This window comes from Salvelinus sp. IW2-2015, unplaced genomic scaffold (genome assembly GCF_002910315.2).
Source record: "Salvelinus sp. IW2-2015 unplaced genomic scaffold, ASM291031v2 Un_scaffold16616, whole genome shotgun sequence".
NCBI classification, from domain to species: Eukaryota; Metazoa; Chordata; class Actinopteri; order Salmoniformes; family Salmonidae; genus Salvelinus; species Salvelinus sp. IW2-2015.
This window is the reverse complement of record NW_019957674.1, coordinates 381,092-399,783: the sequence shown is the minus strand read 5'-3', so window position 1 is coordinate 399,783 and position 18,692 is coordinate 381,092. Positions and strand designations below refer to the sequence as shown.

At 43.3% G+C, this 18,692-nt stretch overlaps 1 protein-coding gene across 1 annotated transcript in view; it reads right to left on the bottom strand.

Moving 5' to 3' along the window:
* The window catches only part of LOC139027493 (protein shisa-8-like), a gene marked incomplete at its 3' end in the record, with an annotated part of 29,636 nt that extends 14,046 nt beyond the window's left edge, over positions 1-15,590 (bottom strand). The window contains exon 1 of the mRNA XM_070442775.1: positions 14,935-15,590. Coding sequence (XP_070298876.1) covers positions 14,935-15,563 — 629 coding nt within the window. The remainder of the gene's footprint in view (positions 1-14,934) is intronic.
* Between the last annotated feature and the right edge of the window lie 3,102 nt (positions 15,591-18,692).

The following is an 18,692-nucleotide window of genomic DNA, read 5'->3' as shown; positions in this document are numbered from 1 at the left end:
TACAGTCTCTCTCTCCCAGCATGATTACATAATATCTTCCACATGAGTACATCTATTCTCCCATATGATACATCTATCTCTCCCCATATGATACATCTCTCTCCCCATATTGATACATCTCTCTGCCATATCATACGGGGAGAGATATGTCTCATACGGGGAGAGATATGTATCATACGGGGAGAGATATGTATCATATGAAGAGAGAGATGTATCATGTGGAGAGAGAGCTGTATCATATGGGGAGAGATATGTGTCATGTGGAGAGATATGTATCATATGGGGAGAGATATGTGTCATGGGGAGAGATATGTGTCATGGGGAGAGATATGTATCATGGGAGAGATTGATAGAATGATGAACTCTCTTGCTCTTCACCCTCTGTTGCTATACAAAACAGGCTTTGCAGGGACTTGTTAATTACACACGCACATATACACATACACACACACACACATACACAGACACACACACCTTACTGGTTTTCTATCCTCGTGGCGACCTAAAATTGATTTCCATTAAGAATCCTATTTTCCCTAAACCTAATCATTACCTTATCCCGTAACTCTAATCCAAACCATAAACCTAAACCTAAACCTAACCACTAACCCCTTACACTAACACTAATTCTAACCCTAACCCTAAATCCAGCCCATATTAAGCTTAAAATAACCTTTTCCGCATGGATAATGTCCCCATTAGGGAGACTTTTCCTTGTTTTACTATCCTTGTGGGGACTTTGGGGATTTTAGATCACAGGAGGATAGAAGAGAAGAACAAGACACACACACACAACCCCCAACCCGCAACGCTCTCATTCATCACTTTAGAACGTTTCTCTCTTTGAGTCTGTTTAATTCTCAGAATTCTCCCTTGATCCATTATTCACACGCTGGTGCCTCTATTCCGCTAACTTAACTCAGTGTATCGCCCGCTACCAAATAGTGCTCCTCAACCTGCACATCAGGGACTGGGACCACATGGTAAGAGGACCAGACAGAAGGGAACCCCTGTGTTCGAGGTGCCAAAAAGTGAGCCTGTCCTATTGGCACTGCTGAGTGGTACAGTGTGTAGGTGTGATGTGGGACTTTGACCACATCTGCCAAATTGTGCCCCTAAGAGGAGTGTTGTGGTGCCATGCTGAGAGGGAAGTGTTGTTGATGTCAGATGTGATAACTCGCTGTTTTCAGTTGGAACAAGAGTCTAATTTACAGGGACTCCTTCCTCTCTGTCTCTCTCTCTCTCTCGCKCTCTCAATTCAATTCAATTCAAGGGGCTTTATTTTCATGGGAAACATGTGTTAACATTGCCAAAGCAAGTGAAGTAGATAATATACAAAAGTGAAATAAACAATAAAAATGAACAGTAAACATTACACTCACAGAAGTTCCAAAATAATAAAGACATTACAAATGTCATTATGTATATATACATTGTTGTAACGATGTAGTACAAATGGTTAGAGTACAAAAGGGAAAATAAATAAGCATAAATAGGGGTTGTATTTACAATGGTGTTTGTTCTTCACTGGTTGCCCTTTTCTTGTAGCAACAGGTCCACAATCTTCTCGGTGTGATGGAACACTGTGGTATTTCATGGGAGTTTATCAAAATCGGGTTTTTTTTTTGTTTTCACAGGTGTGTGATGTGGGTGGGCATTCTGTTTTATGTCTAGGTTGTCATTTCTGTGTTTGCCTGGTGTGGTTCCCAATCAGAGGCAGCTGCTCATCGTTGTCTCTGATTGGGAGCTATACTTGGGTAGCCCTGTTTTCATTGTGTGTTGTGGGTGATTGTTTTCTGTTTGTGCGTATTGCTTGCAGAACTGTTTAGTTTTCGTTCTCGCTCTTTATTATTTTTTTGTCAATTCAGTTGTTCAGTTTATTTTGTTGTATTAAAATGATCACGTACCCACGCTTGCACCTTGGTCCTCCTCTCCTTCCACCAACGAGAATCGTTACATTTAAGTGGTGTTTTGATAATTAGCGTGGTTATCGGTCCTCTAATTCTGCAATGCATGCATTATTTGGTGTTTTACATTGTACACTGGAGGATATTTTTTGCAGGATTCTGCATGCGGAGTCTCAATTTGGTGTTTGTCCATTTTGTGAATTCTTGGGTTGGTGAGCGGACCCAGACCTCACAACCATAAAGGGCAATAAACTTGATAATGGGTTTCTATAACTGATTAAGTATTTTTTATGCCAGATCCTAATTGGTGATGTCTAATTTTATGTTTCCTTTGATGGCATAGAATGCCCTTTTTGCCTTGTCTACTCAGATCGTTCACAGCTTTGTGGAAGTTAACTGTGGCGCTGATGTTAAAGGCCAAGGTAGTTGAGTTGAAGTTTACATACACTTAGGTTATGAGTCATTAAAACTCGTTTTTCAGACATTCTCCACAACATGTTTTGTTTAAGAAATGATAAGTTTTGGCAAGTCGAGTTAGGACATCTACTTTGTGCATGACAACAAGTAATTTGTCCAAACAATTGTTTACAGACAGATTATTTCCCTTTATATCACTGTATCCCGACATTCCAGTTGGGTCAGAAGTTTACATACATTAAGTTGACTGTGCCTTTAAATAGCTTGGAAAATTCCAGAAAATTATGTCATGGCTTTAGAAGCTTCTGTTAGGTTAATTGACATAATTTGAGTCAATTGGAGGTGTACCTTTGGATGTATTTCAAGGCCTACCTTCAAACTCAGTGCCTCTTTGCTTGACATCATGGGAAAATCAAAAGAACTCAGCCAAGACCTCAGAAAATAAATTGTAGCCCTCCAAGTCTGGTTCATCCTTGGGAGCAAATACAAAGATTGTACTTTTTGGAGAAATGTCCTCTGGTCTGATGAGAAAAATAAAAAACTGCAGACTTTTCTAGTGCCCTCGCCAATTCGTTGATACTGTATATATGTTGAAGAGGGTGGGGCTTAAGCTGCATCCTTGTCTCACCCCATGGCCCTGTGGGAAGAAATGTGTGTGTTTTTTGCCTATTTTAACCGCACACATGTTGTTTGTGTACATGGATTTTATGTCGTATGTTTTCCCCCAACAACACTTTCCATCAATTTGTATAGCAAACCCTCATGCCAAATTGAGTCAAAGGCTTTTTTGAAATCAACAAAGCATGAGAAGTCTTTGCGTTTTTTTTTTTTTGTTTGTTTGTCAATTAGGGTGTGCAGGGTGAATATGTGGTCTGTCGTACGATAATTTGGTAAAAAGCCAATTTGACATTTGCTCAGTACATTGTTTTCACTGAGGAAATGTACGAGTCTGCTGTTAATGATAATGCAGAGGATTTTCCCAAGGTTGCTGTTGACACATATCCCACGGTAGTTATTGGGGTCAAATTTGTCTTCACTTTTGTGGATTGGGGTGATCAGTCCTTGGTTCCAAATATTGGGGAAGATGCCTGAGCTAAGGATGATGTTAAAGAGTTTTAGTATTGCCAATTGGAAATTGTTGTCTGTATATTTGATCATTTCATTGAGGATACCATCAACACCACAGGCCTTTTAGGGTTGGAGGGTTTGTATTTTGTCCTGTAGTTCATTCAATGAAGTTGGAGAATCCAGTGGGTTCTGTTAGTCTTTAATAGTTGATTCTAAGATTTGTATTTGATCATGTATATGTTTTTGCTGTTTGTTCTTTGTTGTAGAGCCAAAAAGATAGGAGAAGTAGTTTAACCATACATCTCCATTTTTTAATAGATAATTCTTCGTGTTGTTGTTGGTTTAGTGTTTTCCAATTTTCCCAGAAGTGGTTAGAGTTKATGGATTCTTCAATTACATTGAGCTGATTTCTGACGTGCTGTTCCTTCTTTTCCTGTAGTGTATTTCTGTATTGTTTTAGTGATTCACCATGGTGAAGGCGTAGACTCCGGGTCTCTATGTTTTTGGTTGGACAGGTTTCTAAATTTCTTTCATAGATTTTTGCGTTCTTCATCAAACCATTTGCCATTGTTGTTCATTTTCTTCGGTTTTCTATTTGAGATTTTTAGATTTGATAGGGAAGCTGAGARGTCAAATATACTGTTAAGATTTTCTACTGCCAAGTTTACACCTTCACTATTACAGTGGACTGTTTTGTCTAGGAAGTTGTCTAAAAGGGATTGAATTTGTTGTTGCCTAATTGTTTTTTGKTAGGTTTCCAAACTACATTCCTTCCATCTATAGCATTTCTTAATDTTACTCAGTTCCTTTGGCTTTGATGCCTCATGATTGAGTATTTCTCTGTTCAAGTAGATTTTGCTGTGATCTGATAGGGGTGTCAGTGGGCTGACTGTGAACGCTATGAGAGACTCTGGGTTGAGGTCAGTGATAAAGTAATCTACTTTACTACTACTTTACTACTGCCAAAAGATGAGCTATAGGTGTACCTTCCTGGAAAGAAGGTGACCAAAACGCAGCGTAGTAAGTGTTCATTGTAATTTAATAAAATAACCTGAACACTGCAACAACAAAAACAACAAAGAGAGTGAACAAAACGAAACAGTTCTGTCTGGTGCAACAACACAAAACAGAAAACAACTACCCACAAACCCCATGTGGGCAAGAGCTACCTAAGTATGGTTCTCAATCAGAGACAACGATAGACAGCTGCCTCTGATTGAGAACCACACCCGGCCAACCAACAAAGAAATACAAAACATAGAACACAGAACATAGAATGCCCACCCCAACTCACGCCCTGACCAAACCAAAATAGAGACATAAAAAGGATCTCTAAGGTCAGGGCGTGACAACATGTCCCTGGGCCTGGAAATGATTGATTTCCCCCTCCAGGATGGAGAAGCTGTCTTCATTAAAGTATGGGGATTCTAGTGGCGGGATATACGTAGGTAGCACACAGGAGGACATTTTTCTCTGTTACGATAATTTCCTTTTGAATTTCTAGCCAAATGTAAAATGTTGCTGTTTTGATGAATTTAATGGAGTGAGTTAGGTCTGCTCTATACCAAATTAGCATACCCCCTGAGTCCCTTCCCTGTTTTACACCTGGTAGTTTGGTGGATGGGACTACCAGCTCTCTGTAACCTAGAGGGCAACCAGTGGGTCCGTCTCCTCTATACCAGGTTTCTTGTAGGATGACAATGTCTGTATTTCCGATTTCTTTGATGAAGTCCAGGTTCTTGCTCTTTAGGCCAAAGGCAGAGGACCCATAGGCCTTGGATATTCCAGGATGAGATATTGAAGGCTTTGTGTTCCATAAAGTGTCCAATGTTGTTGGTCGTGTGGTTTGGCCTCAGGCCAGTAAGTGTGAGCAGAGCCTGCTGAGCATCTGGTACCTGCCGTTGGCTTTGGCTAGTGTAAGAGTTGGGGTTGGGCCTGTTTGCCCGCCCACGGCCTGGGTGTATGTGTGACTTTCATGTTGAGGCCCTCTTTGCGGTGGTGGGGTGCATGTGGTGGGCAGGAGGGGCATAGGTCCGATCTGAGAGTGTAATGGGGTGTGGGCATGACTGGCTTGGGGGGGGTGTTGATTGGTTGGGGTGGGGGAGTGTATGTGGCAGGTGGCGTTGTGGTCTGGCTGTAGGTCCTCTCGGCATGGGTCTTCTATGTGTAGRTCCAGGGGGGGTCCCACAGGTCTTGGACGGTGTCTCGCTGGTCTGGGCGGGGTGACTATTGATCTGTTGCTCCTGTGTGAAGTGTTGGGGCTGCGTTTGAGAGCGATGTACTTTAGAGTCCGGGCGAAGGTRAGCACTGCTGCCTTGTATAGGTGGACCTGGTCATAAAGGCTGTTCAAGTCCAGGGTGGAGTGGTGGGCCAGGAAAATATTTGGTTGCATGGTTGCCTGCTGTATGGTAGCAGGGTGGAATACTTTTCTTGGTAGCAGGGTGGAGATAACCACTTGTGCATTGGGGAAAGTAGAAGAAGCTTTTTCAATCACTTCCTTCAGTGCTGTGGCAAAGAGTGTGCAAAGCTGTCATCAAGGCAAAGGGTGGCTATTTGACAAATCTCAAATGTAAAATATGGTTTGATTTGTTGAACATTCTTTTGATTCTTTTTACTACATGATTCCATGTGTTATTTCATAGTTTTGATGTCTTCACTATTATTCTACAATGTAGAAAATAGTAAAAATAAAGACAACCCCTTGAATGAGTAGCTGTCCAAACTTTTGACCAGTAGTGTACATATTGCAAACTGATGAATTGCCTGGGGGACTTTGCAGACGTGTGGGGGCGTCAGACGGACTTTGGCAGACGTGTTGGGGGCGTCAGGAGGAACTTTTGCAGACGTGTGGGGGCGTCAGAGGACTTTGCAGACGTGGGGGCGTCAGACGGACTTTGCAGACGTGTGGGGGCGTCAGACGTCAGACGGACTTTGCAGACGTGTGGGGGGGCGTCAGGGACTTTGCAGACGTGTGGGGGGGGCGTCAGGGGACTTTGCAGACGTGTGGGGGGTTCAGGGGGACTTTGCAGCGTGTGGGGGGGTCAGGGGGACTTTGCAGACGTGTGGGAGGGGGCGTCAGGGGACTTTGCAGACGTGTGGAGGGGGGCGTCAGGGGGACTTTGCAGACGTGTGGGGGGGGGGGCGTCAGGGAGACTTTGCAGACGTGTGGGGGGGGCGTCAGGGAGACTTTGCAGACGTGTGGGGGGCGTCAGGGGGGACTTTGCAGACGTGTGGGGGGGCGTCACGGGGACTTTGCAGACGTGTGGGGGGGGCGTCACGGGACTTTGCAGACGTTTGGGGCGTCAGGGGGTCTTTGCAGATGGGTTGGGGCGTCGGAGGACTTCTCAGACGTGTGGGTTATCAGGGGGACTTTGCGTGCGTCAGGGGGACTTGCAGACACGTGGGTTGTCAGAAGGACTTTGCAGACGTGTGGGGGCGTCAGGGGGACTTCTCAGACATGTGGGGCATCAGGGGGACTTTGCAGACGTTTGGGGTGTCGGGGGTTCTATGTGTGCAGTGGATGAAGACATGGGGCTTGGTACCAATAAAATTGAGTAAAGATTGTGCTCAAATCATTTAACTACTGGGCCAATAAAGGTATTCTCTKTCAAGCCACCTAAATCTCTAAATATTCCTTTCTCTCTATTTCTCTCTCAATCTCTCTCATTCTCAGTCTTTTGTCATGTCAGTCTCTGAATCTGTCTCTTTCTCTCTTTTACTTTCTTTCTCTTTCTAAACCTACATTACTCTCTCTCGCTCTCTCTCTCTTTCTCTCCCTCTACCTCATGTTGCCTGTGACTCACTAGCTGAGACTGCCTAGGGCTTGGTTCTCTTTTCTTTTGGCTCGCTACTGAACAACTTGCTGATTTGGACATTTAATCTACAGCAAAACTGCTTTTATCTCTGGGCATTTAGTGCATTTATAGAGGCTAAGTTTAACTTCCATCACAGGTTCCATCTATGTGGTAAAAATAAAACATTTAATTGAGAGATGTTAGCTTAAGTGAGGAAGTTTTACCCTAACTTTACATGACTAGCCTAACGTGTGTTTGATGTAAATTAGTATTAAATGACTATAATAAAGTAGATATAGGCCATCAATACGGGATATACTGTAAAAAAAACTGGGACTACATTTAAACAAGGGATGATCATCATTACTGCCCATTCATTTATGACTCAGCCTGCAATGTGTAAACAACACTATGTTTGTCTATAATCAAATCAAATCAATAATGTATCTTCAAGGTCATAAAGATGATAAACAGACCAGAATCCTCCTTTCCACTTGAATTCCAGTAACTTCATGATAACATCTCAAGTCAGTTAGTTTTGAAAGACACAKCCATCTTGCTGTCAATGAGCAACAATAGGCTTACGTCTCGTCCTTCTCCTGGACAGCAGGGAAGGTAAAAGCATTGAGCATCACATTTAGCCTTGCCTACATACAGTACAGTCTCTGTTTGCATGCCAAATAGTACATTACTTTTGACCAGAGCCTGTGGTCAGAAGTAGTGCACTATATAGGGAATAGGGTGTCATTGGGGACACAGTCTCTGTATCTATAGCCACTTATATAAGACTTCCTGCGTCGGAGTGTTCGTTATATGATCGCTAATCCTTTTTGGTGAAAGCACATCGTATCGAATCAAAGGAGAGTGAGACACGCATCTTCTAATGCTGTGTAGCAATCAATTATCCCTCCTCCCATACCAGGGAGGCAGATAGCTAATTAGCAACACTCAGTCCTAGTGTTCATCACTCACCACCACTGTTTCCAGCCCAGCTCAGAATCRATGTACTGTACTGTACAGTCCCCACTCTGATGATTGGAAAATGTTGCCCTCTGATCCAGCCCAGCTCAGAATCGATGTACTGTACTGTACAGTCCCCACTCTGATGATTGGGAAATCTAGCCCTCTAAACTAATGTACTTTATCCTTTATTAACTCCGAGGGCAGTTTCTAAAGCAGAGATGTCCTTGTATTATCTGCTATCATGTTTTCTCCTTGACTTTATGAACCATTTTCAGAATGAACATATCTGCTAATTCAAAGGTTTTCATGGCCGAGCAGCCGCACACAAGCCTAAGATCAGCATGCGCAATGCCAAGCGTCGGCTGGAGTGGTGTAAAGCTCGCCACCATGGGACTCTGGAGCAGTGGAAACGCTTTCTCTGGAGTGATGAATCATGCTTCACCATCTGGCAGTCCGACGGACGAATCTGGGTTAGGTGAATGGAGAACGCTACCTGCCTGAATGCATAGTGGTCTGGGGCTGTTTTTTATGGCTTGGGACAGGCACCTTAGTTCCAGTAAGAGGAAATCTTAACACTACAGCTCAATTCAAAGGTCTTACTTGAGAAAAGTTTAGGCACTATTATCATAAACTTTAATGGAGCCCTTCCGGTTTCTACCCCAGACTGGATTTGGAATCGGTGTGAATAATGTGAATTGGATTGTTAAAATTGGCTTTGTTGTTATGGTGATGAGCACTGAGTGACGAGAGAACCATCGACAGGAAGGAGATTACAGCAAACAGATGAAGCCTGGATGAGTTGTGATTTAATTTATGTTTTGTGTGTGTGTGTGTGTGTGTGTGTCACCTCACATCTGACCTTTTCCCAAAACAGTGCTTCACCTCTCTGTCCGTGTCAGACCCCATTTGCTTTGTGATCCATTTCTCTCTCTCTCTCCCTTTTTCTCTCTACATCGCAGCCTCTTTCCCTTTCTCGCCATCTCTTTTCCACTAGCTCTCTTCTCATTTCTCAATCTCCATCCTTCTGTCAACAGTGCAGTTAAAACTCACTCAGAATCCCCTGTCAATTCAGATTAGTGTTACAGAGCAGGGACATCACCAACAGCTCCCAAAATCTGCTCACATACACCCAGTGTCACTCCAGGGCCCTATGGGAACATGCAGACCAGTTCAGAGATACATTGGGAACACCAATAACCAATTCTCTACACTATTAATTTAAATATAATGGATTGGTTTTAGCAATGATAACACGGTATTGGACATGCTGCCCAATGCTATTGCCTAATGGTATGCAGATCTAAGCGCTCAGAAGGCAGGCTAGGGTGACATTCAGAACCTCACAGGATTCCAGGAGACATATGCATTATCTATCCAATCCTTTCAGATCTAAACAAGTGCTCAGGGGTTAGAGGTTAGAGTTCGATTTGGAATTGGGCACAACACACGCAGTGGCATGCAGGCCCCTAACCTGTCCTCTATGGACAGTCAAACACAGGATTATTGGTCACCCTACAGTATAAACTATAGCGAGCTGTAGGTCTSGGCAAAGATGATTCATTACTACCTCAACACTTCCTCTCTTTCTTGAGGCCCCTGATGTTGGTTTCCCTCAGAACTTGACATCTACGTTCTGGCTTGGCCTTACATCCATTTCAGCGCCATTTTGTGGTATTTAGAAAAAAGGATAATGTGAGAATTCAACCCCTGGAGCTGAGTCAATGAGCAGTGACCCTTGTGTGTCTCTTCCAGGCACAGCCTCAAGGGGGGGGGGGGAAGAGGTCAGGAGAAGGTAAATGTCATGAAATTTCCATCGAGGGAGGGAGGGAGGGATGGAGGAAGGGGTGTGCCCAACTCTCTGTCTGTCTGTGTCTTTCTTTGGGTTGCTTCTCAGGTTGAAGATGACACAGCTTTTAATGTTTTTTCCTAATACTGAAAGACATTGAAACCCAGCAGCGAAGGACAGGCAACGTAAAAGGCATAGCTCATCAAAGAAGAATGTAGTGGTAGAGGGAGAATTGGTAAAGCAATCAAGTTTTTGTTTTGTTAATTTGCCTTATTGAAGGGCATAGCGGTATAACTAAAGTCAAGCCCTTTTTAGAAACAATCTTAGTCCCATGTTATAGAACATGATATCTTAAGGTCCCAAGGATGGCCATATCTCTCACACACACGCGCACGCACGCACGCACGCACACACACACACACACACGCTCGCTCGCTAGATCAGATCAGTTCCTTAGACCACCCAGTCTTCTCTTCCCCATGTTAATCCTCACCTTTGTGGATACTGCATGCCATGCTATCATGCCTGGGCCCATGTTCTCTGAATGTTGTGGTCTGAACCATGCACTACCAACCTAAAAGTCAGCATCATAATTCTTGTTGTTAATTTAACTATAAATCACTATTCAGAATGTGGAATGATGCCTTTTGGGATGAAGGTTATTGTTGTTTGTTTAAGTTCTATGCAATGTCCCTTCCGGTCGATGTCCTCCATTAGATTAGACATGCATCAATGGGTAGAGTGGTACATTCTGTCCTATGTACACCGATATTTGGAGAATAGGAGAATTGTGATGTACTAACTGCTGTGAGATTTTAGGGGGGGAATTGAGGGGAGTATGAAAGTAACACCTGTCCTGGTAGAAACTGACTGTAAGATTTGAGAGCAGATACTGCATGCTGTTCTAATAAGCGCCCTATAGAGCAGCACTGCAGGGTGTGTTGTCAAAGAGGGTGAAAGAAAAGAAGAGAGATGGACAAAAGGAGCTGTGTAGAAATGAGTTGGTCTCTATACACTCTGTGTAGAAATTAGTCGGTCTCTATTCACTCTGGGTAGAAATGAGTTGGTCTCTATACACTCTGTGTAGAAATTAGTCGGTCTCTATTCACTCTGGGTAGAAATGAGTCGGTCTCTATACACTCTGTGTAGAAATTAGTCGGTCTCTATACACTCTGTGTAGAAATGAGTTGGTCTCTATACACTCTGGGTGAAAATGAGTTGGTCTCTATTCACTCTGGGTAGAAATTAGTTGGTCTCTATTCACTCTGGGTAGAAATGAGTCGGTCTCTATACACTCTGTGTAGAAATTAGTCGGTCTCATACACTCTGTGTAGAATGAGTTGGTCTCTATACACTCTGGGTAGAAATGAGTTGGTCTCTATTCACTCTGGGTAGAAATTAGTTGGTCTCTATTCACTCTGGGTAGAAATGAGTTGGTCTCTATACACTCTGTGTAGAATTAGTCGGTCTCTATACACTCTGTGTAGAAATGAGTTGGTCTCTATTCACTCTGGGTAGAAATGAGTTGGTCTCTATACACTCTGGTGTAGAAATTAGTCGGTCTCTATACACTCTGTGTAGAAACTAGTCGGTCTCTATACACTCTGTGTAGAAACTAGTCGGCTCTTATACACTCTGTGTAGAAATTAGTTGGTCTCTATTCACTCTGGGTAGAAATTAGTTGGTCTCTATTCACTCTGGGTAGAAATGAGTTGGTCTCTATACACTCTGTGTAGAAATTAGTCGGTCTCTATACACTCTGTGGTAGAAATTAGTCGGTTCTTATACACTCTGTGTAGAAATAGTTGGTCTCTATTCACTCTGGGTAGAAATGAGTCGGTCTCTATAACTCTGTGGTAGAATGAGTCGGTCTCTATACACTCTGTGTAGAAATTAGTCGGTCTCTATACACTCTGTGTAGAAATTAGTCGGTCTCTATACACTCTGTGTAGAAATTAGTCGGTCTCTATATACTCTGTGTAGAAATTAGTTGGTCTCTATACACACTGTGTGGAAATGAGTCGGTCTCTATACACTCAAAAAAAGGTGCTATCTAGAACCTAAAAGGGTTATTTGGCCGACCCTATTAGGATAACCCATTGAAGAACCCTTTTTGGTTCCAGGTAGAGACCTTTTGGTTCCATGTTAAACCCTTTCCACAGAGGGTTCTACATTTAACCTTTCTAGGACAGGAATTCCGCTAGCGGAACCKCTCGACAACATTCCGCTGAAAAGGCAGCGTGYGAAATTAAAAAATATTTTTTAGAAATATGTAACTTTCACACATTAACAAGTCCAATACAGCAAATGAAAGATAAACATCTTGTTAATCTACCCATTGTGTCCGATTTCAAAAATGCTTTACAGCGAAAGCACAACATATGATTATGTTAGATCACCGCCAAGTCAAAAAAACACACAGCCATTTTTCCAGCCAAAGATYGGAGTCACAAAAAGCAGAAATAGAGATAAAATTAACCTTTGATCATCTTCATCAGATGACACTCATAGGACTTCATGTTACACAATACATATGTTTTGTTTGATAAAGTTKATATTTATATCCAAAAACCTCAGTTTACATTGGCGCCATGTTCAGAAATGCCTCCAAAATATCCAGAGAAATTGCAGAGAGCCACGTCAAATAACATAAATACTCATCATAAACTTTGATGAAAGATACATGTTTTACATAGAATTAAAGATACAGATATTTTTTTTTTACTTACGGAAAAAGCAAACCATGCAATAATCTGAGACGGCGCTCAGAATCTTTTTTTTATTTCCGCCATGTTGGAGTCAACAGAAATCAGAAATTACATTATAAATATTCCCTTACCTTTGATGATCTTCATCAGAATGCACTCCCAGGAATCCTAGTTCCACAATAAATTGTTGTTTTGTTCGATAATGTCCATTATTTATGTCCAAGTAGCTACTTTTGTTAGCACGTTTAGTACACATATCCAAACGCTCGTGCAGGTCCAGCCGGACGTCGGACGAAAACTTAAAAAAGTTATATTACAGGTCGAAGAAACTTGTCAAACTAAGTATAGAATCAATCTTTAGGATGTTGTTATCATAAATATTCAATAACGTTCCAACCTGGCACTCTGCCAGACCACTGACTCAAACAGCTCCCATCCGGCTCCACATCACATTAGAAGCCTCATTCAAGGTTCTACAGACTGTTGACATCTAGTGGAAGCCGTGGGAAGTGCAAACAGATCCATATCCTACTGTGCATTCAATAGGCGATGAGTTGAAAATCGACCAACCTCAGATATCCCACTTCCTGGTTGGATTCTTCTCAGGTTTTCGCCTGCCATATGAGTTCTGTTATACTCACAGACATCATTCAAACAGTTTTAGAAACTTCAGAGTGTTTTATATCCAATATTAATAATAATAATAGGACAGAGTAGGAGGCAGTTCTCTGGGCACGCTATTCATCCAAAAGTGAAAATGCTGCCCCCTATCCCCAAAAAGTTAACTCAAAAGGGTTCTACCTAGAACCAAAAAGATATATCCTATGGGGACCGCTGAAGAACCCTTTTGGAACCCTTTTTTCTAAGAGTGTAGCATGAACATGGCAAGACCAGCTGGGCAGCAGAGGAGTAGCGACAGTATTCCAGTAATCTGAGAGACATTTATTTAATCTGTGTGAGTCTAATCTGGCCAGGACAGTTAATCTGGTATGAAGTTTTAATCAGGCAAGGAGTGTATATCGTTGGGGGGGTGTTCTATTTCGGAGAGGTGTTAACATCTAAAAACATTTTTTTTTTTAATCCTGCAAATATTTCTCAAAGCTGGAGACATTGATGGCCTTGTACTGTGAGAGCCGCTGTTCTCTCCCTGTGCAATAAGTATGTGGATTTCAGAGAGAAATATACAATTTATACTTCCCTTGGGCTTTTAGTAACTTTTTTTATGGAAGATTTCCATATCTCAATATTGGCCAGGTGGAGTTATATGAAACCATTGTGGAGTTATTAACTGCTGGCTAATAGGGACATTACTGTAAAAAAGGCAGAATGGAGAAGGGAGAGAGAGGGGGAGTGGAGGAGAGAGTGAGAGAGAAAAGGACAGAGGAGAGAAAGAGGAAGAAAGGGGGAGAGAAGACAAAGAAAGAGAGTTGGAAAGGGAGAGAAGCGTGAGAAAGAGAGAGAGATTCTGATTGGGTGAAATCTCTTATCCCGTGTCGCCCTGCTTCCGTTGATTACCAAAAACAAAACCAAGGGCTCCCAGAAGAGAGGAGGAGAAGAGGTGGAGGAGAAGAGAGGAGGAGTGTATAATAGAAAGAGAGATGAGGGGGATAAAAGAGAACAGGAGAACTGGTAAAGGGAAGGAGAGTTAAGCCTGTGTAGCGTAGCAGTGTTTCAGTAATGATGTCCTAGGGGTTCGGCTCCAACCCTGAACCAGATATTTAACCTGACCAACYCTGGCTGAAACACTTTACAGGGAGATGAGGGCTGACTGGGATGTCATGTGGTGTACATACTGTAGCTATTAGGGAATATGATACATTATTTTGAGTAAATGTATCCATTGGCAGTATAGAATAAACTTAGTTTTGATAAGTATTTGCTTGATATCTATAGCATTACCTCTGGTCATATTGTGATCTCCTCCCTCTCTTTGTTTCTCTTCCTTTGTGCCTTTCTTCTCCTCGCTCTCTCTCTCTCCATCTCAACTTCTGGAGCAGGTCATATTCCCTATAGATTGTTGTTAAACACAACATCACCCTGCAGTTACCTTCAATATTCAATATGACAGTTTATGAATGTAAATAGACCACTGGCTAGAGTGATCAGGTAGGTCCCTGAACAAGTTTGTGAAAACTTTATGAAATACACAAATCTAATCAGTGGGTATTAAAACAATTAATATCCTTGCAATATGTTTCCCCCTAACAACACACACACACATGAATAAAAGTTGCCAAAAGAATTTGCCTGATTCATTTCATGGTTGCAGCAAAATAACCTCCCTCCCTCACCTGGCGTTGCTGAGGTCGTTCTGTGCCCCTGCTGATCCCCTGATCTTCTCCAGGCCCAGCTTGGTGAAGATGCCCATCAGCACCATGATGGCCACCACCCCACAGATGATGTAGACGATCATGTGGGTTCGATCCCTCTCCTGGTCACTGTGATCCTCGGTCACCGTGGTGATGGGCTTGCCCGTGTTGGCCCAGATGGGCGTGTCATAGTTTGAACAGATGCTCTGGTCGAGGCGCTGCCCTCTGAACTGGCAGCAGAAGCGGTAGAAGCAGGTGCCGCAGCAGTACAGGAAAACGCCCATGTTGCAGTTGAAAGGTGGGTCCCACTGGCCCATCACGTCGTAGTAACCTTGGCAAAGGGTGCCTTTGGTCGGGATGACGTCCTCATCGTCCGCGATGTCACCGCTAGGCGTCGACACGCCACCGAACTCTGTGGTTACTAGCATGGTGACGGGCTCCACCGTGGTGGGGGTCATCGGAGCTGTCTGGGTTTGGATGGTGTCCGTGTCAATGGTGGTGGAGCCAGTGAGGTCCTGGGCCAGGCTGGACCTCGTCAGAAGGAAGGAGAGGAGGAGGCAGGATAGGGGGCAGGCCGCCATGGTACAACGCATCCTCATCCTCCGGGCCATGCTGAGGCTTTAGAACCGTCCTCTATAGTGGGCCAGACCAGAGGTCAAAGGCTTGGAGTCTGAGACAGACCAACAAGGTTGGGAAGAAACTATCTAATGTCCAAACAACTAAAGTATGTAGTTCATGTCTCTCAAGCACACACAAACTAATCCTAATTGACGTTACATAGTTTTTCAACAGAATTGATTTGTATGGAGTTGTTCACTCACATAGTTCAATCAATCACAAATGTGACTGATGAATAATGGAAACAGACAGAGTTGGTTTGGTTTGTAGGTTATAAATGTTTGTTTTGGTAAATGTAGTGCACGCCAGCCGCTCAAAACAGTCCAAAATAGCTCAAATATCTGATGCTCTGGACTAAAATCCTCTGAAACATCACAATTGATTTGTCTTACCTTTGTCCTTTGAAATTGCCTTTAGAGAAATCAGCAGTTTCAATATTCCAGGGTATATTCCATGAACAATTGTCCACAAACTTTACACAGCATTTTCCTTCATAGTGTACAAGAGTTTATAATTTCCTTATGTGTTTTCCATTCTCCAAATAGTTATGTAGCAGCTTTGTCCACCACTGGCGACCTCTCCTCTCTGCTCTCGTTAAAGCAGTGTCCCAGCACAGTGTTTGCGAATAGCTTGGAGGTCCAGACCAGACCAGTCCACTAGTGGTAGAAATCCCACAGGGTACCGCGCTGCGTTCACTGACAATCCTGCCTCTGTAAGTGAGAAAGTGTGATGTGCGAGTGTGTGCTGTTGAATGCGACGCGCTCTGTGAAAACTCAACAGTTCAGGAGCCAAATGAAATCCCCTCCTCTCCTGCACTCAGCGAGTACCACACAGAGGGAAATAGAGAGGGAGAGTAGAGAGAGAAAGAAAGAGAGAGAGGGGGGGGGTCCAATCCTATCCAGCTGCTGCTCACATCATCCCCTGAGAAGGAGGGAGGGGCGTGAAACAGAGAAAAGAGAGAAACTGAGATGCACTTTACTTTCTGTCACAAATAGTTTTTTCTGAATAATACGGTGTGTGTTTGATCTGCTCTCTATCTAAATGTATGTAGTTCTAAGTCGAACAGACATCTGTTTACTCCCTCCAATTGTTTAGTTGCATATACTTTGGTTATCTGTCTGCTTCTCATTCGTCCTCATTCTCTTTCAGTCCTCTTCTCTCTCTGATGGCCCATACATGGTGAACACAGATTAACGTGTGTGTGTCTGTGTGTGTGTCTGCCAGATTAAGTCCAGAAGTCCAACTCTTGGGTCTTCCATGTGTTTGGTTTGTTACAAATCTCAACCTGTGCTGAGACACAGCGATACCCTCACTCTGTCGGCCTAAACCACAGCAGCTGGAATCCAATGACAAGAGCCTGCAAGGCATATCTGCACACACACTGACACCAGCTCAAATTCTAACAGCTTTTCCCAGTGTGAATTATATAAAACCTAAATTGTATGAAAATAGATAGATAGATTGACTAGTTTTTTTTTGCTCTCCTTCAACCTTGACTCTTCTTTCCGCTCCTTTACTTTGCCTTCCACCATCCTCCCTTTTTCTCTAATTTCTCAACACTTTCTCTTCCACCATCCTCCCTTTTTCTCTCCTTTCTCAACACTTTGCCTTCACCAAAGCAGATCAGTGACCAAGATGGCGTAGCAGTCAGACGTGTGTTGTGTTTGTCTTTGTCTTATCCCGTGTAAATAGACGTTTTTTTTCTTTTTTTCTCGTATACATTTTAATCTCACTTTCTATCTACGTACTAAATATACTTTCCTGCAACCCGCCTCACCCAATGTGGTACGGATCTTCTATTTTTATTCCTTATAACTGGAACCTCTGTCAGGAGCTAGCCAGCTAACTAGCTACTAGACGTTGTTAGCCACGGCTAGCGGTCTTCAGCTTTCTAAACGCTGTGTCTCCCGCTCGCCTAGCGTTGTACTGACTACTGAACGGCTCCCTGACTCACCTACTGCTGTTCTTTGGACCCTATGAACACTCGGTTACACAGCTGATGCCCCCTGGACTGTTTCAATAACACGGTACCTCATTTTGTTTACCTGTCGGCCCCAGCCTCGAACTCAGGTCCTGTACGTACCTAACTGACCCGCTCTGCCCATTCATCACCATTTACCCGTTATTGTCTTAGCTCTCCTGACCAACACCTGTGACTGCTTTATGCCTCTCTCCAATGTCAATATGCCTCTCTCTAATGTCAATATGCCTTGTCTACTGCTGTCTCAGCTAGTTCTTATTGTTTTATTTTACTGTAGAGCCCTCAGTCCCGTTGACCTTGCCTCAGATAGCTCTTTTGTCCCACCCCCCACACATGCGGAGACCTCTACCTGGCTTAAATGGTGCCATCAAAGACGAAATCTCTCATCGTCACTCAACTCCTAGGTTAACCTCCACTGTACTCACATCCTACCATACCCTTGTCTGTACATTATGCCCTGAATCTATTCTACCACGCCCAGAAATCTGCTCCTTTTATTCTCTGTTCCCAATGCACTAGACGACCAGTTCTTATAGCCTTTAGCCATACCCTTATCCTTCTCCTCCTCTGTTCCTCTGGTGATGTAGAGTTTAACCCAGGCCCTGAAGACCCCAGTACCACACCTATTCCCCAGGCGCTATCATTTGTTGACTTCTGTAACCGTAAAAGCCTTGGTTTCATGCATGTTAACATCAGAAGCTTCCTCCCTAAGTTTGTTTTATTCACTGCTTTAGCACGCTCCACCAACCCTGATGTCCTAACCGTGTCTGAATCCTGGCTTAGGAAGGCCACCAAAAATTCAGAAATTTCCATCCCCAACTATAACATTTTCCGTCAAGACAGAACTGCTAAAGGGGGCGGAATTGCAATATACTGTAGAGTTCTGTCATACTATCCAGGCCTATGCCCAAACAGTTCGAGCTTCTACTTTTAAAAATCCACCTTCCCAGAAATAAGTCTCTCACTGTTGCCGCTTGTTATAGACCGCCCTCAGCCCACCATATGTAAATTMATTGTCCCCCATTTATCTTCAGAGTTCGTAATGTTAGGTGACCTAAACTGGGATATGCTTAACACCCAGGCCGTCCTACAATCTAAGCTAGATGCCCTCAATCTCACACAAATTATCAAGGAACCTGCA